This window comes from Neopsephotus bourkii, unplaced genomic scaffold (genome assembly GCF_033783945.1).
Source record: "Neopsephotus bourkii isolate Nb327-2 ecotype Australia unplaced genomic scaffold, CSIRO-AGI_Nbou_v1 NB_1350, whole genome shotgun sequence".
NCBI classification, from domain to species: domain Eukaryota; kingdom Metazoa; phylum Chordata; class Aves; order Psittaciformes; family Psittacidae; genus Neopsephotus; species Neopsephotus bourkii.
Genome location: NW_026901829.1, coordinates 747298 through 771236, shown reverse-complemented (window position 1 = coordinate 771236; position 23939 = coordinate 747298). Strand labels below are relative to the sequence as shown.

The 23939-nt window shown below is 39.1% G+C and overlaps 1 protein-coding gene across 2 annotated transcripts in view; it reads left to right on the top strand.

The window, feature by feature from the left end:
• The window catches only part of DCBLD2 (discoidin, CUB and LCCL domain containing 2), a 43810-nt gene extending 26336 nt beyond the window's left edge, over positions 1–17474 (top strand). For both annotated transcript variants that reach the window (XM_061366581.1, XM_061366580.1), the window contains exons 6-15: positions 1131–1264; positions 1947–1987; positions 4536–4751; positions 6305–6429; positions 9220–9367; positions 9764–9934; positions 11339–11432; positions 11798–11847; positions 12966–13103; positions 14289–17474. In XM_061366581.1, the coding sequence (XP_061222565.1) occupies positions 1131–1264; positions 1947–1987; positions 4536–4751; positions 6305–6429; positions 9220–9367; positions 9764–9934; positions 11339–11432; positions 11798–11847; positions 12966–13103; positions 14289–14734 (1563 nt within the window). In that variant the 3' untranslated portion in view covers positions 14735–17474. The remainder of the gene's footprint in view (positions 1–1130; positions 1265–1946; positions 1988–4535; positions 4752–6304; positions 6430–9219; positions 9368–9763; positions 9935–11338; positions 11433–11797; positions 11848–12965; positions 13104–14288) is intronic.
• The last annotated feature ends 6465 nt before the right edge of the window (positions 17475–23939 follow it).

The following is a 23939-nucleotide window of genomic DNA, read 5'->3' as shown; positions in this document are numbered from 1 at the left end:
CGTTCAGATTTTTAAGATGGTCTCGAACCAGTTCCTCTCCTACAGTGGGCCCAAGGTCTTCATTCTCACAGTCCCTGCGTCTGCCTTCCAAGACTTGGGTGGTGCGGTCAGAGCCTTTGCTAGAGAAGACCGAGGCAAAGAAGTCATTCAGAACCTCAGCCTTCTCCAAATCCTGTGTAGCTAGTTCACCTGAGAGCTTCCTGAGGGGACCTACATTCTCCCTAATCTGTTTTTTATTTGGTATGTACCTGTAGAATTGCTTCCTGTTATCCTTAATATCCCTAGCCAAGTTTAATTCTAACTGGGCCTTAGCTTTCCTAACCTGGTCCCTAGCTTCCTGGACAATAACCCTGTACTCTTCCCAGGCTGCCTGTCCTTGCTTCCACTTTCTATAAAGCTCTTTTTTCATTTGAATTTTCCTCAGTAGCTCCTTATCCATCCAAGGAGGTCTCCCGGCCCTCCTGCTGCACTTCCTTCTAGTTGGGATGCAACACTCCTGAGCTTGTAGCAGGTGATCCTTGAAGACCAACCAAGAGTCTTGAGCCCCCCTGCCCTCTAGGGCTATATCCCATGGAACCTTACTAAGCCGGTTCCTGAAGAGGCCGAAGTCTGCTTTTTTGAAGTCTAGGGCAGTGAGCTTGCTGAACGCTCTTCTCACTGTCCTAAGGATCTCAAATTTAACCATCTCGTGGTCGCTGCATCCAAGGCTGCCCTGCAGTGCCACATTTCCAACAAGCCCTTCCCTGTTGGTGAGCACAAGGTCAAGCATCTATTATAGGCTGAAAGTCTGGCTGTCTGGCATCTTCAGGCTCAATCGCCTTGCTGTTTGTTTGAGCTTATTTAATTACACAAGTTGTACTCCAAATACATCTGGACGAGGACGCAGTGAAATGTGGGACCTTCTTTTTGTGTTTTTATAAATTTCGTGATAAACTGAAGATGAATGGTTTCTAAATAATGGAGATACGGTTAAATAAGAACAGTGTCTTAATGTAATAATAACAAAGACTATAACTAGACAATGGAGCATTTACAATTATAACTAGACAATGGAGCATTTACAATATACAGTGTAGTATTTAACTTACTTACAAATCAGCATTGCATTTTCTTTTTCTCTCCTTTTCAAGTCATCATCACTTTGTATGGCTGGTGTTCATGCAGGTGTTGTATCAAATACTCTGGGTGGCCAAATTAATGTTGTAATCAGCAAGGGCATTCCATACTATGAAGGCTCCCTGGCTAACAATGTCACCTCAAAAGTGTGAGTATATTTCCTATCTTCTCCTTATATGTAGCACCTTAGGTCGTGGTAGTGTCCAATTGTGGGATTAATTTCAGCTGGTGGAGCTGTGTATTCCATGGACAGGTTTTCTTCTGGAAGGTTCTCGCAATGCTCTTTTGCTGTAGTGCGATTGTTTTATCACATATTTTTAACCTCTACGCCATAAAGATGAATTTTCCAAATTCTGGAAGGGGTAGGTTTTATTCTCCAAAATGCATGGCGTGACCATAAAGTCCTAATGCTCTGTGGAAATATAATAATTTAACAACAGCTTTCTAGCTGCAGGGAAAGAGCATGTCTTTTTATCTCAAAAGTCCCAGGAATGAAAGCAATCAGAGGAGATTAGTTCTTGTTATTGTTATTAGCTTAATTTAAAAGGGAAGCATTTTAATGAAGTCTTGGGTTTTGCTGGGCAGGTGTTTGTTTGAAAGCCTTTAAGTCTGATAATATCTCTGGGCTAGATTTCAGTTGGAAAGGTGTTTGTACTGAAAGTGCTACCAACTTGGTGATGGGAAGTGTTACTTTAATATTAAGTGCTTGTTTAGGCATTTCTGCGTAGGTTTCAGTGGCAAGCAGTCAGGCAAGAAAAATAAACTGAAGAATGTTTGTTTCATTTTTTTCACTGACTACCACAGAACCCACCTTCTTTTATTCTCTGCAGGGGACTGTTGTCTACTGGTCTTTTCACATTCAAGACGAGCGGTAAGCATTATCACATGTATTGCATGTTGATACTTTCATACAAATTTTGTGAGTAGAAATAAGTAAATGTGCAGGTGTTTTATTTCTTAATTTTTGCTTGTTAGACTTTTTTCCCTGCTTTCCTCAATAATATGAATTTATAATTAACTTCCTCATTTTGATGATTAATCATCCCTACATATATATATATATATATACACACTGATGTATAAATTAAACCTTGCTTATCTGCAGAAAGAGATTCTTTCAGGCTGTGTTCCTCTCTTATAGTCTGGTTTAAAGTGACTCCTGTACTTTAAACATATTGCTAAATCCTATAAAAATAAAGCATATTGTTAATCCCAAAATGATTCCTCAACTTTTTCCATCCCCTTTTACTTTTTCTCTTCCCATACTATTGCAGCTGAAAGCTATGAGATAGATTACTTACCTCTTGCTCAGGAAGGGCATCTCTTGGGCTTTGCTCTGTGTGTAAGCTGTGTCCTTCTTGACCACCATGTTTTTTCTGAAATACGTACCAGGTTGCTGATTGGTATAACAAGTGTTATGCCTTTTTTAGGGCTTTACTGCTTTTCATGTTTTTACTTTCTAGCAATTTCCCTGGTTTATAAATAAATAAGCTGTAGTTTTCTAAATGAAAGGTAGCTTTTCTGTAAGTCACTTCTAACATCCAAAGATGGCATTTAAAGTATTGTGAAATCAGTGGCCTTTCCTTAGTTTAACTAACAATATTAAAAAAACCTTAACAAAAGAATTTTGTCTGTTTTCTGTAATAATAAAGAGCAAAACAAAAAAGAAAGGGGGGGAGGGGAATCATACACATACTCTTCAAAAGTAAACAAATACTTTTCCTAATATATGAATAAAAGAGATGCTGAATGGGGATATAGAAGCAGGAATCTGATGGGCAGGAGTGTTTGGAGATGGAAATGTATACAAACGAGACATAATGTTCAAGTAATTTCTCTCCCAGACCCCTGTAAGAGCTGGAAGAAGGAATTGCATGTCTGGTGACCCTATGCATGGAGAATATTAAACACAGTGGTAGAGGCAGGGTTTATTGTTTGTGGTTTTGTTTTTTCTGGTTTTTTTTTTTTTTTTTTTTTTGTCTTTCAGAATGTGATCTGATAGTGTATAGAAAAGGAAGTAAACGGCCTGGATATATGAAGAGCTAGGACAAAATGCTGAGCTAGACTATTGGGATTTCAGTCACACATTTGAAAATTATTGAATAAGATAGAGACAAGGTACAGGTCTAGATTGAAATTTGTGTGCATTTAGGTAGCCTGGGAGTTTGCTAAAGGAGAAAAAGGATTCCATATTATGTTCAAATGAGGTTTATCAGAGTGTGATGGATTCTTCTGTAGCAGTTGATTTCATGTCTTGGTACAAAATAGAGGAGTGTGTTATTAATACTAGAGGTGTGGCCAGTGCAAAGGAAGATGAAAGTTTGTACAGGAAAACTTGGCTGTCTTTAAGACTTGAGTAATAGAAATTAATTTAATAACTGCAAAACAAAAAGTATAAAGTTGGGTAAATAGAGACTGGCGTTTCTGCTTCAGACTGGCAGCATGCTAGATGGAAATGACAGTGAGGGAAAGGATTTGGCTAGTGAACTGCTAATGTAATTGTGCGCTGTAGCAGGTGATGTCTAGTAGAGACAACAAACAATGCCATCACACAGGAGATTGGCAAGGCTTTGTCTGGGATCCAGTGGCGCTTCGGGTCTGCCACCTCTGCTTCCTTTGAGGCATGAGCACCCGACCTTGATGCAGAGAAGGGCGGCAGGGGCACCTGCAGGGGAGCTAACAGCAAAGGGGAAACCATGTTGGGTTGGTTTTTCAGGCTGGCGTGCTGAAGGCAAAGATTGCTCTCTAGTGATATGTCTGGCGAATACACATGTGAAGGGAAAACTTGTCACTACAGAACAAAATTTTAGCAAAAAGAAAATGGGATATCAAATAGCCACAAGGAAGTTTTAGCCAGAAATTTAGGAGATATTTTTTAGCCATCAGCAGAACGTGACATGAGAAGAAACTTTTAGTAAGAATGGTGACAAAAAAATACAACTTTATTTCAATGATGTGTTTGAGCTCAAGGCCAGGATTATGACAACGGCTTCCTACATGCTATGGTGTATTGTTCAAATTAACATTGTGATACTAAGGTGGGTTTAAAACCCAAAAACTTCTGTGACACAAAAAAGGAATGATCAAGTAGTCTATTTCCCATCCCTTTGTCAACCATACATGCTTCTAAACCATGACAGCTCCCCCAGAACTTCTTGTGTAGTGCTCTGTGTGGGTGGTAACTGAGAGAATATCCACATGCTCTTAAACAGACATAAATCATAGAACAGTCATGACCCCAAGTTTGGTTCCAGTGTCACTGTTAGAAAGCAGAAAACAGTGTGTTTTGTTGGTAGTGTTATTATGGAATCAACTTAGATGGCAGTTTAATATTTGCATGTAAAGTTATAAACTCCAAGCAGGTAAAATCATTGAGTAACTTGAATTTTCATTTTGAATCCTCTTTTTCTCTTGCTCAGGTTGCTATGGGACACTGGGGATGGAATCTGGAGTAATCCCTGACTCCCAGATCACAGCATCGTCTGTTCTTGAGTGGCCTGACCGAACAGGACAAATGAACATCTGGAAACCTGAAAATGCCAGACTGAAAAGGGTTGGTCCTCCCTGGGCTGCTTTTATCAGTGATGAACATCAGTGGTTGCAGATTGACTTGAATAAAGAAAAGAGAATAACAGGTAAGTGAATCTGATATGGCTTTTATGCAGCATTCAAAAACTTTGGTTACTGACATCCTTTTTTCTAGTGCTTGGTCTTAGATAAACTCCAGGTGACGTTTAATTATAATTACAGCAAAGTTGGTTCCATGTGCTAGCTAATACACTGGAGTCTGGAGCTGAATAGGTGGTTTCATAGTAGAAAACACCTCTTCCATCAGAATTTTTTTAAGTGTTTCCTGTGGTTTTATTGGATCCATGATGCTTCCCCTGCTGACTGTCTCCTTGCAGGTGCAAATCCATATCCAATCAGTCCACTGGTACCTTTGATGCAGGTGTACTGCCTTATGTTTCTAGGTTTTCTGTACTGCCCAGTAGTGCATCCAACAGTGGAATAGGAGCAGATGCACTGCAATGTGAAATAGCAGCAGAGTGAATTGGCTGACAGGCTCCCTGTCACCTCCTTGCCTGAAGTGGAATTTGGGCTGAGAGCTGGGGATGGTGGGCACCTCGCCAGTCTATTGTGCTTTCCCTCAGCAAATGGACCAAACAGTGCAGACTGATAGAGCCAGAGTCTGGGTTAGGCTCTGCTCCTTCACAGCAACTGTGGTAGACCATGACTGTAGGAGAGACAACTGGAGGTGCTGTTTCCCAAATCTGCTCTGGATGGTTTGCTTCACATTTTGGGAGCTGAGTAAGCTCATGGTTTCCTATTCCAGTTGATGGCAATGTGGTCCATGGTAAGTAATGAAGCACTAGGCATTTATGTTTTGGGTTTAACCTCATGGGTAGCCTTAAGTAGTGGCAGTGCAGCTACTGTATCTTCTGTGTTGCCGGTAGTGTCTTCTGTTTTAATTGTCCAGAGGTGATTCAGTGTTGTTAATGGGCATGTTTGCAGTCTGACTTAAATCAAATATAAAGTGACTTTAGGTAGAGTGCTTCATAGAGTCCCAGGCTTTAAGACTGTTGTGAAACATCCTCCTTTGATCAGTTTGTCTCTTTCTCAAATGCATGAGTTGGTCTCTAAGCTCAGCTGCACACTCTGCTATTAGCAGCTTGGCTTCCTCTCATTAAGCAACTTTGGTTCACCAGCAGCCTTTGTTATTACATCCCTGGGGACTGCTTGGATTTTACATTACTCCTCTAATTCCTGTACTAATAAGCTTTTACAAAACAGCTTTCCTGTGTGAGTCATTGTGCAGTGCTGAAGTGTGGGCTTTAGGAAGCTATGGTTCTTTCAGTGGTGCTTTGTGGTTGGCAGTACAAGAGCAGTGAGGAGCAGTACTGGAGACAGGAAGTGGGCCATGATCAAATGAGCAGGCTGTTTGTATCAAGAAATAGGGGAAAAGTGCTTAGCAAGGTTGTTTCATGAGAATTGAAATATAAAAGTAAAATTACTATTATGTTTTAGTCACTGTAGAAGTTTCAGACCCTGGCACTTTAGATAAACTTTTTGAAATGTAACTGGGCCAGTGGAGATTCCAAGTGTGTAGCTCTGGATTCAAAAGCTGATCTATTAATTTTTACAAGCTGGTACCAGTTTTTTGTCTAATGGAGCATCTTCATTTTCACAGGTATTATAACTACTGGATCAACCTTAGCAGAGTACTATTACTATGTCTCAGCATACAGAATTCTGTACAGTGATGATGCACAGAAATGGACAGCGTACAGAGAACCTGGCATGGATAAAGATAAGGTAAAAACCACACACTTTCTAGGTATGTTCTATGGACATTTCATGATTGTAAATAAGACTTAATTCTGGTATGGTGAGGAAACATTAAATAACTTCCTTTCTATGTGATTTTGAATTATAAATGGCACCTGCATAGAAGAAAATACACAAATTGAACAGTCCTGAAATTCAGAACTTATTTTTGTTAGTATTTGGGTGTGAGAATATTCTGTACAAGAAATTTCTGTTGTCAGTGGTAGGCTGACTGGTAGTGTGTCCCTTTTAAGAATAATCAGATTTCTTTCAAAAGAGGCTGTATATTTTAAAATTAAGGCTTACTTTCTTATCCTCTTGTGGTTATAGAATAAATGTTAGGGGCTGTATAATTTTATGTTTTCTATCAATCTTACTTTTTGACCCAACCTGACAAAGTTTTTTTTCTTGTATAATAGAAATATTTTTTCTTGTATAATAATGTATATTTTCTTGTATAATCTTGCAGAGCGGAATTTTCTTAAGAAATGGAATGGCATGTTCAGATTGAAACTGCTTTGCCACGTAGAAAGCTACCTAATGTTAGTGGCAAGATAATCTTCTCTGTGTTTACAGTTTTGCAGTATTTAATAGTAAAAATGAGAAGATGAATGTCCTGTGTAGTCTTCCCCAAGGTTTGGGGCAGATTTTCTTGAACAGATGGAGAGGTTTCTTGGTAATCTGACTGGAGCTTGAATTTCCTTCTTTTTCTTAAAATTCTTGGATGTAATTTACCTTACTTCCATAGGCCTGCCATACAACATACATGTAACAGCTACCTAGTAACTTTTCAGAAACTGGGCTTAAGCTGGTAGCTCTTTAGCTGTACTTGGTTTTCTTCCCTTTGCTGTGGGTTAGAATGTTTCAAGGTATAGGATTTAGCATCCTACGGTGAAGTGAAAGGTTGAAGTACCTTCTTGTTTGTTATATTAAGAGGTTTCTGAACCCTGAACTTAACCATAGTAGGAAGCTTTCCTGAGAGGAGGAGGCTTTACTGTTGCAGCTGGTTCCTCTCCTCAAAAATCCCCCCAAAAAACAAACCCCAAACTCAAACCAAATCCAGGCCTTTTGCTAGTTTCAGAGTGCCCTCTTGTGACCGTAAAATAAAATCTCAGCTTCAGCTTGTGAGCTGACCAGATCTATTGAGGCTTCTTGTTTAGTTTCATTATTTTCTTAGAAAACCTCTGCAGCTGTTGCCTTTTAGTTGGTTTTTTTAATTTGAAGTTCATGAAGTGAAACACATTGTGGAGCCTGAAATTGCAGGCAAAAGCTCTTCCTTGTGCTCTTTGTAGTGTTAGGTACAACACATGAAAAACCAATCATGCATACCCAGTAAGTGCTAGCTGTAGTCAAATGGCAGAAAAAAAGGTTCAGTCTGGTTGCTGTCTTAGGCTTAAAAATAGTGGATTTTTCCTCTGTCTGACATGCTCTTGTTTGATGCAGGTTTGCTTTGGATGCATGTGCACACAGGCTTCTTTCTTTGAGTCTTAAGCAATTGCACACCACACCAACCAGAAGGTGCTATTCCCTGTTTTTTTGAAAGATACTTGAAATTCCTAACATTGTGCAGGAGACCAGAAGCTTTTCCAAGGTTTTTCGGTAGTCCTCTTTGTAACAGAAGCCTGTCAGTACTCAAAAGTTTTTCTTAAAATTTTCATATATGAGAAAAAGAATAAAATGCTTGAATTGGGGGAAGTGACAAAACAAAGCTGCAGTGTTGGAAAAGTTTTGTTTGACAGCACAGAGGCAAACAGGAGTGAGTTTGATCATAAATGTGATTTCTCATGAAATATTTGTCCTATATTGAGCTCAGAAGCAAACTTTTTTATGCAAAAAAAATTAAATGAACAAAAAAATATCAAGCTGCAGGCAAAATTAAGGTACTGTCGTAACACTTGACATCAAAAGCTTGACTAATAAAAGGCTGGAGTAAAGAACTGCTTTACTGTTACTTTCTTGAAAATTGCCCTTATTTAAGGGAAAAGTGGCTCTAAATTGGAACCTGCTCTTCCATGGACACACAAACTGACTGCTTTGTATTCTTCATTTATTTCCAAAACAACCCCAATAGACTTGTACCTGCATTCAGTCTGCCTTCGTTCATTGCTAGTAAGTGTATTTAAGAACACTAAGCTTAAATTCAGAGTGGGACAAGTACCGCTGACAGCCATAGAATGGTTTGGCCTGGAAGGGACCTTAAAAATCACCTAGTTCCAATCCCCTTGGTAGGAGCAGGGGCACCTTCCACTAGACCAGGCTGCTTAAAGCCCCATCCAGTCTGACCTTGAACACAATGTAAACTGTAAATCTGTGCTTGTAAATCAGCACTGCAGTAGGCTGGGAAAGAATGGAGACTATATACCTTAAAGGCAAATACCTTGTGTTTGCCTACCTAGATTCATAGTATCATGAATGGGTCAGCAGTTAGTCTGATAGTGCTGCATTTGCATGTATTGATACATACAAATGAAAATGCTGGTTACTAATTTCAGATGTAGAATCTCTAATACACTCAGACATGAAGTACTGCATTTAAGTTACCAAATGTTTTATTTTTCCATGCCTAACTAAACTGAGGTATGTGTCTGTTTGATCAGTTGCTTGAAAAATATGCCTGTGGAAGGAGAAACCAAAATTCTTAGGCGTAAGCAGCAGTAATGAGGTGTGTGTGTTTTTTGAGAATGGAGACACACCGTGTATGTCAGGAAGCCCAGGCATGAGCTATTGCAGTTGTGTAACATTATGTTTGTCTCTTTTTTTTTTCCCCTTCTTTTCTAGGTATTTCAAGGGAACACTGAATTGTACCAGGAAGTTCGCAACAACTTCATTCCACCCATTATTGCACGCTTTTTTAGGATTAACCCATTAAAATGGCACCAGAAAATTGCAATGAAAGTAGAACTACTAGGATGTCAGTTTAGTATAGGTAAGGTGACTGAAAACCTTTCAACTGTGCAAGACAAGCAGTGAGATAATTTGGCAAATATGATATTGGGGGGTATATTTTAATGAGGAAAAAAGTACATCTTAGCTGCATAATTCTTTTGTAACTGACACCTCTGAATTTCTTCAAAAATTACTACGCTTAACCTGGAAAATAGCTCATTCAGGTGTAAACTAGGTAATTTAGAAAACTAATGTTTCAAAAGACACCAGTCACTTGCTTTCCATGTCACTGATTCACATGGGGGATGGGGCTCTTCATTATATAACATGAACAAAAACCTTTAGAGCAAACTGTTGCGGCTGTCTTCTCCTGAAAAGGAAACATCGAAAATTAGCAATTCTAACCACTTTTTCATAAAACTCTTTTCTTCTAAAGGCCGTGCTCCTAAAATCACCCTGCCACCTCCACCTCAGAACAAAAATGACAACAAAAACAGTGAGATCAGTGATGACATCATTAATTCAGTGAAGACTTTGTTGCAGACAGATAAAACAACTTTCACACCTGAAATAAAAAATACCACAGTGACTCCAAGTGTAACCAAAGGTATCCACAGTTCAGCAGTAAAAGTGTTTGGGAACTCCTTACAGTACCCCAGTATATATATTAAGTGTGCTTTCTGAATTAAATTTTCTCAACACTTAATAGATGATAGCAAATTATCAGTCTTTTTAATATTTACCAGTTTTAAATACACCTGTGATAAAAAATGAACAGTTGCTTACTGTATGCAGAAACAAAACTAAGTCATTGGCCTGGTTTCAGCTGGTATAGTTAATTTTCTTCCTAGGAGCTGGTATAGTGCTGTGCTTTGGATGTTGATAACAGTGTTGATAACACAACAATATTTTCGTTTTTGCTAAGTAGCACTTACCTTGATCAAGGACTTCTCAGTCGCTGATGCTCTGCCACTGAGGTGGAGCACAAAAAGCTGGGAGGGAGGAGAGCCAGGAGAGCTGACCTGAACTAGCTAAGAACCATATATACCATAGAAAATGATCAGTGTAGAAACTGTGGGGAGTTGGCTGGTAGGTTCTGATTGCTGCTTATGGGCAGCAGGTGATGAGCAATTACACTATGCATCACTTGTGTTTCTTGGGTTTTATTTCTCTCTCTCCTTTTGTTGTTTCCCTTTTCATTACAATTATTATAATAATAGTAGTAATTTAATTTATTAAGTTTTTCTTATCTCAACCCATGGGTTTTACTTTCTACCAATTCTCTTCCCCATCCCACCAGGCAGTGAGTGAGCAAGTGGCTGTGGGGAGCTAATTATAAGCTGGGATTAAACCACAACAGTCATATTAAATATATAAATTCTGTCTTTCAAAACTTGTTCATACCAAGTTCAGCTTTTAATTGCTGAATAAATTTTGTCAGGAGAAGTGGCAACTGGGAGTTAACCAGTTGTAACTGTTTTGTTATTTGTTAAATTCTTAGGACAAAACACTTTTGACATAGCTAATATTTTATGGAGCATGAAATTCAAAAAACACCATCTAGCAGCATCTTTTTTATTATCAAAGAAAACGGTCAGAAAAGGGAGAAAGATCACTGTAGATGCAGGCACTGGTGACATGTCCTTTAGATGGTAGGGGACAGGCAGACCCAGCATGGACTGCTTCTGTTAAGCTACTGTAGTGTTTCAAACTTCAGTAGTTGCTCTTGATTTTCCTTGTTAATAATAAAATATATTGTTCTAACACAAACACCTCACTTACAATAGAATGTGTCGATTTCCATGACAAACCTTGCAAAAATAGCAGCTGTAGAAGAGCTAGATGCTAATGACATTTACACTGGGAGCATCCAGCAGGGTAGTTTAGCTGGGGGGAATCTGGTGCGATGGATGCTGTACATGAAAACTATGTGCTTTACCCAAGTAATTTGCAAATTAAACACTGATTTATGAGAAGTTCTTCTGACACCACTTAATTTAATGGCTTTCAGATGTGGCATTGGCAGCAGTTCTGGTTCCAGTGCTGGTGATGGTCTTCACTACTCTGATTCTTATCTTAGTTTGTGCGTGGCATTGGAGAAACCGGTAAATGATCAGATTAATGAAAGTGCTTTAAATGAATGTTAGCTTGGTGTGGGGAATACAGTGCTGCATGTATTGCTGTGGGAGCTACGCGGTCTGCCCTTGTGGAAGGAGTTTGTTCAGAACTGTATTCTCTGTGACTTGCAAGGGCAGTGAAAACAGCTTTTTGTAATGTTCCCCTTACAAGTGCTTTTACTGAAAACTGGTTTCTCCAGTAGCAGCACTGATGATAGCAAGACAGGTTACTGGTGCTTCTGTGTTAAATCTGATGACCAGCTACAGCCAAGGTGATAGTTGCTGAGTGTTAATTAATGTACCTTCAGATAAATACATGAGCTGAAACACCTCCTTTTTCTTCTTTTTCACAGCAAGAAAAAAACTGAGGGCACTTATGATCTACCTTACTGGGATCGTGCAGGTAACAAAAGAGTTTTCTGAAATCCTTCACATTTTTTGTTTGATATGTATTTCAGATTGCAGCAACACTGACAATTTCCACTAGCAGAAGCTTCTCTAATGCTAACTGATGTAGGCCTAGTGAGCACTGAATTGCTATTCTGGACAGACTAAACTATTTCAATTCTCTGGATTATTACTAGAGCGAACAGCTTCAGATCTCCTTTAGGAAACAAACTACAGAACCTTTTAATTACACACATGAGGGAAAAAGTAAGTTAGGAGAATGTCTTTCTACATTTGATAATCATGTATTTGGTACTTTTTTGGTACTGCTTAAAAGTAAATCTGGCAAAATCCACGATCACAATACTGTTGCTGAGCTTCTCTGTGGAACCTCTGTCTGTCCCCTCCAGTCAGGCACGTCAAATTTTGTTAAACAGTGTTCTTCAGTTTTGAATCTCCCATTTCTTGGGTGTTACCTACAGGATAGTCTCTTACAGCTGGAATGAAATATGTTAATGGACAGTAAAACTAGAATGGCTCTGGCTGCTGGGGGGAGAGATAGGGGAACCTAACACAACCACCACCCCCTCCCTTCTCTCAAGGAAACATTCATGACCAGTCACACCTTTTTTGTTTCCACTGAAGTTAAAATCCTTTTTATTCAGGTTTTTGCAAATATTCACTCATCAACTATTTTTGACAATGTGAGTTAGAAAGAGGACATTGATAGCAAGAAGCCAAATTAATTAAATGTACTCTTGAGGTTGTAACTGAGATTTATCAAAAATTTTATGTAAATATTCAATTAACAGACTGGAATAATGGCTGACTTTAGTATTTGCTGTGTTGTATTTTATGAGTTTATTAATGTGATGAGTAGCTCCAGCACTGCTGCTAATGGATGCTGGGGAGTAGGCTCACTAGACTGCAGCAGCTCTACAGGCATTTGAAGTGGGAGCAGTCAAGCAGGCTGTTTGGGTGAGAGTAATGCTGTCACCTCAGAAAATGTTAAAATACCTTGTAACCTGAGGTTATGCAGATACTGGTAATTACTGCAAAAATATTTTAGCAGCTTAAAATACAGTATATATGCAGGCCTAGATGTTGTTGTTTTTTTTTAAAATCCCTATGAAGGATGGTGGAAAGGAATGAAGCAGTTTCTCCCAACCAAGTCAGCAGAACATGAAGAAACGCCTGTACGCTACAGCAGCAGTGAAATAAGTCACCTAAGACCAAGAGAAGTCCCAACAATGCTGCAAACAGAGTCTGCAGGTACATTTTACTGGTTTTGCAGGCCAGGAAACAAATAACTAACTAGACATGCTAAAAAATGTTAGAAACTGACTACATTTAATTATTTCCCATTCGTTTGGGGAAACGGGAAAAATGAGTAGTTCTGTTGGCAAGCACACGTAAAATGCAGGCTTTTTCAAAGCTGTTCTCTGAGTATCAAAAAAGAATGGATTAATTGACTTGAAGTGTTGTAAATAACACTTTCTCAAGTTAATGCAGTAATTTTACCTGTCTTAAGCCCAGAAAGGGTTGAAGGATATTTTTCATGCACTGGAAGCAATTTCACCTCATTATTTTTATGCACACGTATGAATGTGGCACTTGGTTGCCTACACTGACTGTATGGCTTATATAATTATTTTGATCTAGAAAAGGAGGAGTTCCTGATAATGGCATGTGCCCTTCCCCTGGTGAACCAGTCATTAGGGGAAGATGACTGACACTGCCATTGGTTCTGTGCTTACATACTGATGGTGGCGGTGTGCAGGTATGCAGGAGTTATGGCTTCAAGGCAGGGAGAATTACATAGGATCATAGAATAGTTGTGGCTGGAAAGGACCTTAAGATCATCTAGTTTCAATCCCCCTGCCATGGCAGGGACACCTCACACTAAACCATGTCACCCAGGACTCCATCCAACCTGGCCTTGAACACTGCCAGGGATGGAGCACTCACAACTTCCCTGGGCAGCCCATTCCAGTGCCTCACCACCCTCACAGTAAATAATTTCTTCATTATATCCAGTCTAAACTTCCCCTGTTTTAAGTCTGAACCTGTTATCCCTTGTCGTATAACTACAGTCCCTAATGAAGAGTCCATTCCTCTTTCTGCCTGATCTGTTTTTACCCAGCTAGCGGGTTTCTCGCTTTTCTTCAAAAAACTGACTTTGTTTTGAAGCAGATTTACAGCATGGGAAATTGCAGCTCACAAGGGAAGAAGTGTAACCTGAGAAATTGGGATATTGTAGCTTTATCTATTGGGTGAAATGATTCCTTTTTTCCAAAGCAGTTGCCACCGGCAGACAGACGGATCACTGACTGGATCTAAGATAACAATGTCTGTGGTGCTACTGACTGATAGGTTGTATTTAATGTAATGTCACTGCAGAAAAAATAATTCCTTTAAGTGCGTTTTTATTTTGTTTTGCTGGGGTTTGCAACACAGAGTATGCTCAGCCACTGGTAGGTGGACTTGTTGGCAGGCTTCATCAGAGATCCACCTTTAAACCAGAGGAAGGAAAAGAAGCAAGTTACGCTGATTTGGACCCTTACAGTTCACCCATCCAAGAAGTTTATCATGCCTATGCTGAACCACTACCTATAACTGGACCAGAATATGCAACTCCCATTATCATGGACATGTCCAGCCATCCCAACGTACCTCTTGGCATTCCTTCCATTTCCACTTTCAAAAGTGCAGGGAATCAAGCTTCTCCACTGGTTGGAACTTGCAATACACTCTTATCTAGGACAGACAGCACATCCTCAGCACAAGTGCTGTATGATACGCCCAAGGGGCAACCAGCGCCAGGTACCACTGACGAATTGGTGTACCAGGTACCACAGGGTGTGGCCCATGCCACTGGGAGTAAGGATGAACTCAGCTCATGAGTAAGGTAGAACGATGGCTTGTTTTTAAAAGCCAGTTCCATAAAGCTGACAGGTACAGTTTTCAATTGCATTGTTTTGATTTTGTCAGTCTTAATACAATGCTGAACCAAAAGATGTGATAGGTAGGTCAGGAAAGCTAGTAATCCTGCCTTTCCTGAAGCTGTACATATAATTAATAGCTTGTCTCCTGTAAAACCATGGACAGTTTTATTACTACTGTACAATTGTCTGTCAGACATGAGAGAAGAACTCTTCAAGATTAGCTTCAGTAATTCATAGATGTGAATGATAAATTGGGAGAAACAGCTTAAAGTACAAAAGCCAGTGATTTCTTGCGAATGGTACTGTGGAGGGGTGGGGGAGTTGATGGGACCAAAACTCAAAGCTTCTGACTTTCTAAGAGCTATATGTAAGCACTGTAGTGTCTAAAATTCATTTTACTTTATTTAATGTCTGTACAACCTTGTACTTCAAAAATTACTGTCAGGACTGATGGCAAAAATCCTATTAACTTCATGGCATAACGGGTTTGATTCTGAATTATTTCAGCTTTTGTTCACAGGATTAGGAATCATCAACCACATGTTCCTCAGAAGCTTCCCACCATTTTCTTTCACCTTCCAGAACTAGAACCTGCTGCCTCTACAATCTGTTTTCTGCCTCATCTCCTTAAGCCCCTCAGTCTTGTTCCTTCCTAAGGAGCCAGGAGACATAAAACCATACAAGCAAACTGCATGGCAACTGCTTTTACATTTTTCTGTACTAAGTAAAGGCTACTCTGAATAGTGTCTGCCTCGAATTTAGGCTTCCCGGAGGGTCAGTGTGACAGAGGTGTTTGGGGTGACCAAATTTATAAAGGTTCCCTCTGTCCCCCAATCTGCCTGCGCCAGAGTATCTGTTGCTTTGTGTTAAGATGGAAGCTTATATACAAAGAAAGATATGTATATAGTTTTGCGAGTGCTTAAGGAAGCACACAAATATTCTAATGGTGCACAGTTTGTGTTGTCATACACACATTTAGCACATACAGTATGTTTTAGCACAACTGAAAAACTTTAGCCTTAGGGCTTTTCTTATGATTATTCTTATTAGAAGTATAAAAGATTCCAAAACCTTTACAAAAGAACCAGTACTGTTCCAAAGAGTGTCTGTCCATTTCAAAAGCATTACATGGAATTTGTATCCTTTGAATATTCTCTGCTATGAAAACTTTGGGGTCAGTCTTCTATTTGGGGTAACTAGTTTTAGCTGGGTAATCATGAAAACAATTTGAATGTCGTATTTGCCATTTTTTTATCTTGTTAGAAACAAAGCACAGCTTTTGAACCTAAGTAGTAGAAAAAACACACTATAAAAATGCTTTATTTTTATTGTAACAGCACAGTTGGGAGGATGCTGAATTAATGTATACATGCGAAACCCCCTACCTACACATCAGCCTAGTTTTATGGACTTCAGTGATTACTCTTTGTTTCTGTACAGTAATTCAGGTCAGCCTTACTTAACACCCTGGGTCCTTAAATCAGGTGCAGAAGAATCAAATCAAAACTCAGCTACTGTTCAAGAAGGCTGCCACTATTGTCTTACACCAGTACAGTATCCTGCCTTATCACTTAAAGATTTGGTTGCATAGGAGCTATATGTAAACTCAGTAATCCAAAATTACTTGTGGCCTGTTATTAACTACTAGAATGTGTTATTACATACTCTGTGCTGCCTTAAAGCCTAATTCTACAATTCTTGGATCATTCTCATTCATTGAGAATTATTTTCTGTTTGTTTGTTTTGAATTGGGTGTCTTAAGCCTAAATGTGAATGTAAGTAAGGGTGGTATATAGGACCCATTCATGAAAAAGCAATTCCTTCCTAGGAATTCGTATTTTGATGATAGCACAACTTTTTCTGCTTGATAGTGCTAGTCTGCAATCTTTCTTTGTCATCTTGCCTAAACAGGTAAGTGTTCTTGTCCATCAGCAGCAACTATGACTTTGAAATTATCTGAGCTGATTTTATTTGAAAGGTGTGACATATTCCATTCAAGTTAAGAAAGTAATGCATTTTCAAACTGTACCAGTCTTAGGAATATTAATGTACTATAAAAATAAATGGATGTGTTTAAGTAAGTAAATAAATAAAGCTCTTGGATTTAGTATTTTCTGTAGGCCAGGTGCAGTAGAACTGTGGATATACTGCAGGCTAAGATGGTGTCAGAATTAAACAGTTTCTCTACAGGAGCTTATTTTATGAACAACCATAATGCAGTCTCATTATCTGGGCAGCATGAGCTGTTAACAGGAATGGGTGCTCTTAAGAATTAAGTCCCTTTTTTGAAAGAAATTGGTCCCAAGCTTTGCTCCCTGCTGTCAGCTTTGAAGATGTTACCTGCTAGGGTTAACCAAGTTTGAATGTGTAATGGTTGGGTTTAAAATGTATGCCACAAACTGTAAACACTGGTTCCCAAATGTAAGTTGTATGACACATTTCAGATTAGAATTCTCCTGTGTACAATACAAGCAGAGGTGCATTTAATGGGTCTGTTTTTTACATGTGAAGACATGTGGATATCAAATGTATGTCAATCTTGTCTGGCTTGAATATTCTCCCAGAATGTATGTTCATACCTCAGCATGTATTGTAGTTGCTCAGTATTTGTATATGTTGCTAGAACTTAGACTGTATAAATCGTGAGGGGGTTTTATGTGTATGTTAAAAGGTATTTTAAATAAATTGTACATACATATTACTTGGTCTGTTTGCATTTAACACCTACCCTATATCTAAATCATCTGTATTTTGGAAATGCAAGTGTAATTTATGAGTTGCCATATTACAATAGGGTTTATGCCCTGCTCCCGAGAGTGACCTTATACCATTTCTTGGCAGCCATCCACAGAGGACGTGCTGATCCCTGCTTGATCGCCCTGAGGATTAAAAGCAATAAACTGACACTTATCAGAGCCCTACTGCGAGCTGGAGTCTGCTGCAGGGGCAAGTGGTATTGACAGGAGAGAGCTTCCCTGGTATTGCCTGCTGCTAGCAGAATGTCAGGTCTGGACTGCTGCGTGACAAAAGACAGCTGCCCTCTTGTCAATGTAATGAGAAAGTTGGGCTCCTGTCCAACATAACCCATTGCTTAGATGCAGAGACTTCCCTACTCCCCAGTCAGCACAGCGCCTGTAGAGGGACTGCTAGCTGATTGTTCAACAGAGCAGGGCTACTTCCCAGTTACTGAAAAGAAGCTGCTTTTGCTTGCAAAGCTTTCCCCTGCTTGATCTTAATTCTAGTACTGCTAAATGGCTTAGTCCTCTGCTTGTCAAACAAGCCTTCAAACAAATGTAACATTACAAGCAGACGTGTCCAGAAAATGTGTGCCAGTGTGCCTGCAAGCATCTCTGCTTTAGCTGACCAGTGTTCCAGATGGACTGTTGTCAAGTGGGACAGCCAGCTGTGTAACACAGAGCACTTGCTGCTTCCTGATGTCTCTGCATCTTGCTAAACATATATTGTGAGTAAAATGCAACTTAGCTGAAATAGTGCTGCTTGGGCTGTCCACCTTTGTGTTTTCCACGTCACAGGTAAGGGAGGGGAGTTAAAAACTGAAGGAAAACTATCTAGATTTCTGAAAATCTTTCAAAAGCAGGAACCACCCTTCTTTTACACATACTGACATACTGTTTTTTATTACTTTCCCACAGATTCTGCACAAAAATAGTGAAGGACCATGAGAAATGCTAAAGTTAAAAGGAGAAGTATTCTGTTCACTACACAAATACCACATTATTTCTACAAAGAAAAGTTCCTAAAATTTTTGTGTTAATAAATGAAATTTGTCCTTTACCCATAAAAGTGTTCAACGTTTATACTGTTTGTGTTCTATTCTGATGAAAACATAACGTACCTACTTACACTTGTAGTAAACTCTTCTCCAGTACTGGGTGATCACAGCTGTCTCCTTGCAAGCTCGAAGAAACTCCAGCTCTGCTAAGACACATCAGATATCTCTGTGCATTAAGACTTCAAAGAAATTTAGAATGGGTGATGCTGACCTGTGAGGACACTAGCACGAGAGAATTTTACCATATACAACAGTCCAGTGAAAGTCAGCTTTGGAAATTCTCTGTGCAGACTTTTCTTTAGATAAGTCTTAAAACAATTATGGATAGTGTAATCAAGTATACCATGGTTCAACTTTGAGAGATGCATAACAATCACTTTCATGAAGCCAAATCATCAGTAACCAAATTCTGATTTTAAAATGACGCACAAAGCTTGAAGCTGGTGTCAGTTTTCGGCACAGCCAGAAGTTTATACCAAAAACTGTCTCTGCTGTCATGTAAAATGAGAAGAAACACTATTGTTTTGCATATGACACTGGAAGAAAGATTCCTACTTACATTCACATTTAAATGGCAGAAGACTAGAACAGCTTTTAAGTGCAGCATCTGCATGCTGAACGTACCTAGAATAACTACACAAATGGCTCGATGGTCAAATTACAGTAGAATCACAGTCCACCTTAATAGTGTTGTGATTCTTTTGGCTTTTCTACCTTTGTAAGTAGCTTTAAGCAAGACAAAGTCCAAAAAAGTCAGGATGCAACTGAAGGGGAAAGTGGAAGTCCACAGGTCAGGTTTCACACTAATACAATGCCACAATATATAAAAATTATTTATAGACTATAATAAAATCTTACATTATTTTTGCAATTCACTTGCCTTGCTCCTGAACATGCTGCAGCTTCACAGGGTTTTAGCATCAGCGGTCAGAGTGCCAGTGCCAGAATCCATTTTGCTCAGGAAGGCTCCTTCATATGAACTATTCTAGTACTTTAGTCTTTCTGAAACAAAGCAAAAAAAAAAAAAAGTTGGATTTTACTAGTAAAACAGAATCCATGCTTTATGTATCAAACATCTGATACACATCTAAACCAGCTGATACAAAGGCATGGACAGCTAATTAAAATATTCCCTTCCAGTCACAGAAGTAGGTCTATCTCAGGCCATTCTGTAGGTTTACTTTATAACCTCTCAAAAGTAGATTCAAAAATATGGTCTGTATTGCTGTGCCTTCAGGAACTGCATGACTTTTTGTCTGTATAAAAAAAAAACAAACCCAAAGGCAGCCTTGTAACTGAAAACAATGCTTTGTCACTTTACCCACCTCTGAGGTAGACCATAACCACTTACTTACTTACATGTTTAAATGCTGTAATTACTATAAGGAGAAATTGCCAAAAAGTAGGATCTGGTAATGAAATTAAGCTAATGCTCTTGCAAGGAAGAACAGTCAGACTTTTCTTTTAATATCTCACCTGGAAAGCAGGATGCCCAGCAGCACAACTGCCTACTACTGCTGTGGCTTACTGGTACTTCCACAGTTAGTAGTAACCCATTTTGTGTCTGGAAACTGCCAGAATCCTGTTGTAGCATCTCCAGGCACAGGGAACACAAGGTGGGCTGTGCCACACTGCCTGGTCACCTTCCAGCACCGAAACAGGCACTTGGCACCACCACACACTCACTCAGGGAATCATGCAAAAGGTTTCATTTGCTACCACAAAAAGTTTCAGCAGTATAAAACCCACTACCTGTAATCAGTGGAAGTTCTTGCACCAGTGATTACTTCATTCCACATCAAGGAAAAAAAAAAACTTTCATCATTCATTTTACGCTGTCTCTTGCACACTGGGAATTACTTTCTTATGGTTGCTACAAGTTCTTGCATTTTTTTTTTTCTGTTGTACCAGTAGAAGCACCGCTGCTGCTGTACAGAATATTATAACACAGATGTTAGTTCCCCCTGTAGAGCAGAAACTGCCTGTGGATGGAGCTTTTGTGTGGAGAAACTGTTAACTGATGGAAGTATTTTGCTGTGAAAGGACACTGGCTCTTAACATGTAAGATACCAAGATCTAATGCATACAAAATATTCTCCAAGTATAAACACTTCAAAGAATGAAAACTAGAGCATGTGGAGAATTAGAGCTATTCTTTCCTAGAAAGTAGCTGAGGTTTTTGTTTTCCCAGAAATCCCTGACTATGCTGAGAAAGAAAACTGGACACCCGAGCTGTTTCTCTGCATGAACAGTCATGATTCCACATTATTTTACTTACATGGTATATATATATTCATGTATATCATGTTTCTTATGAATCTGCTCAGGAGAGGAGAGCAGGTGCAAAAAGGTTCAGTGGAACAACTGTCACAGTGCACAGCTCGACATTAATAGCTTTGAAAAGCTGGTCACAGTCTGTGGTCTGTCAATGACCGCAAGATTTCGCAGGCCTGTTTTCAGTGGATGCTTGTAAGATATAACTGTTTAAAGGGTAAACCTCATTTAAACAGTTACATGACATTCCTTAGTTGCCAAAGTCATGTAAATCTATCTGGTTTGCGTTTCATCAACTAAAGAGACAAGAGTTTTTGATGGCAATTATTAGGAACAAATAAGGAATGGCTACAAAGAAAACAGAGCAGAGGGAATTTCAAATAATGAGGACCTTTAACATGGCAGGTTTTGGAGTTTAAGAAGATCAAAAGGCAGACAACTTTCACACATACCTCTAAGAGGCAATAAAGTAATAAACAGCCTGACCAAATAAACCCAAAAAGGCAGTAATATTTTATACTCCCTCATACTTCAAAGGAAGCAAAAACTGAACCTTAAACAGTCATCTCTGCAGATAATGAACTCAATGTAAAGGAAAGATGAAAATTGGACAAACCACTGAAGAACTCCTCAGTACAAGTTAAAAGACCTTGAAACTGGTGTGGACCTTCATACAAAACACACTATAAAGAAACTGGCCAGAAAAAATAAGAATAAAAGCCTTTTACACTTATCTATGATTATCTGCATTTCAAACTCTACCACTCAAGCTAAGAAAGGGTGCTACAGAGACAACAGGCTCCGTGCAGAGGAGCAGACAGGTACCACCACAGCACAGGAATGGCAGAGACTCTCCTACAGGCTAGAGGGTGTGAAACCCAGGCAGCACTGAAACCAAGCCTAGTAACTAAACTGAAGCCTGAAACACCGCAAGAACACATGGGATTTATCAAGTCTACTTGTTTTGTCTGAACTTTGATTCGCTCCTCTTTAAGTTACTCTATTTATTTTCAATTGAAAAGCCTTTCTGCTCTTTAGGGAGCTCACTGTAAGTACAGGTCCAGGGAAATCGACTACAGAGCTACACCCCACAGTGGATCCTATCATAAAGCTACAGAATTTCCATGGGAATTGAAACAGGAACTCACAATTTACAGTCCCTGCAGTCTAGCAGATAACAGTGCTAGATAAACAGGAGTACATACAGATGTGAAAGTAGTACCTGTCTTAACTGGCATCTGATGTATTGTTCAATCTCATAACAGAAGTGAAAATGTCTGATTCACAGGAATCTTGCTGAGATTCAGGATTTGTTTTTAGCTCCTTCTGTGAACCCAAAGTAATATTCTGTATCAGAAACAACAGCACTGTAAAACACACACACACAAAAATAAACTTATCTGTGTATGTAAAACAGCGATCATGGAATATACTCCGGATTCATTCAGGACTGCATCTGCAGAACAACAATTAGGATATTCTCCAGACACTGAAACAAAATATAGCAGACAAGCCTCTGCTTAATTTTTTTTCTTCAGGTTTTACGATGACAATTTTGGAACAAAGACCAAAATGGGCAAAGAAAATTAAATCCCAAAGGAAGTCCCTAAGCCATCTATATTAAAAGGTAATTTACTCCAGTGTCTCCTTCTGCCCAAGAAGATTGAGTCACTGGGAGCAAAAATTTGCATATTTCAGTAAACCTCAAATAAATTTTCATAACTTGAGATTTCCCAGCCACAGTTTAATGCAACAGAAAAGCATTGTACTGGTCCAAAACTTCCTTAATGTAAAAAGGTAGCCAGAACAGGGTTTGCAGTTCTCAATCCATGTAAGAGCTACAATTTTAGCTACAATTTTAGCTACAATTCTGGAAAGTCATCTTCCTTCAGACAAGTAAGCAGAAAGACCTCATGTTACTGTCCTCAAAAAGTTTCTCAGCATCCTGTCTTAAGTCATACCTGGCACCATACATATCACAAAACCATATGCTTAAAATATACCATACTTGATCATACTGGATTAAATTCAGTCTTAAATTATTCAAGACACAAAAACATTTCAGAGATTCAAACACTAATAATAGTTCTATAGTCACTAGTGAAGAGCAGCTTCCCAAATACCTTAAGAGTCTGTCAATGTAACACACAAAAAGCAAGCTCCCCCCTCCCCTCCTCCTACATCCATGAAGTTTCTGAGGTTTCAAATAAGTGGTATTTCCGATGGGGACATCATCTCTCCCCACAGCAGCTACATCCCCAACATAATGTTAGGTCCCAGTTTTGCAACTAGGTTAATTGCAGGGCCGCATTCATATTAATTTTGGTGGGACAAGGTCCAGCACACTGCTGGAGTAATTAGGTCTCTGAATCTGTGCAGACAATGTATGGGCAGGGGCTGAACTTAAAGGCAGGCTGTGTTGTAACATCCACAAGGGATTTTGTGTGTGGTTTTGTTCTTTCTGGGTTTTCTAACCCTGCTTGCTACATCCTGGTTGGTTATTATCATCGCTCCTTCTTCTGTACCTATTTAACCATCAACCCTGCCATTACTAGCCTGGACAGCCAGCTACATAACATATTATTTTACATTCCTAGAGGTATTTATAAGCATGTATTACATAGCTGTAATAAACAGTGGTGCACTTGGTTAACACCAAACACTTAAATGACTCCTTCAGCACCCTGGACTTCCAGAATTTCCAGAGCTGTCTTCCAACCCAGTTTTTTGGTAATCACAGCAAACCACAATGCAGTGTCATTTTGACAGTTATCTTCATTTCCCAAAATTAAATGGGATCAAAATCCAATACTTTGTTGTAAAGGGAAAAAAAACTCAACATCTTAACAAAACTCCAGTTCCTAACAGCAGATTATAACCAGTGATATTTCAATTACGTTTTCATGGCAAAATAAAAATAATTTATGCTTCTATACATATTTTATAGCATCTTTTTCAACACAGCAGGGGAAGATGAAACCATGTACATAAAGAACTGGTCTCTCACACAAAGCAAACAAAAAACAATGCTGATTATTAAACCAAACTTCTCTCATAAAACTAGACCACTGGCAGTACTCCCACTCCAAACAGTGG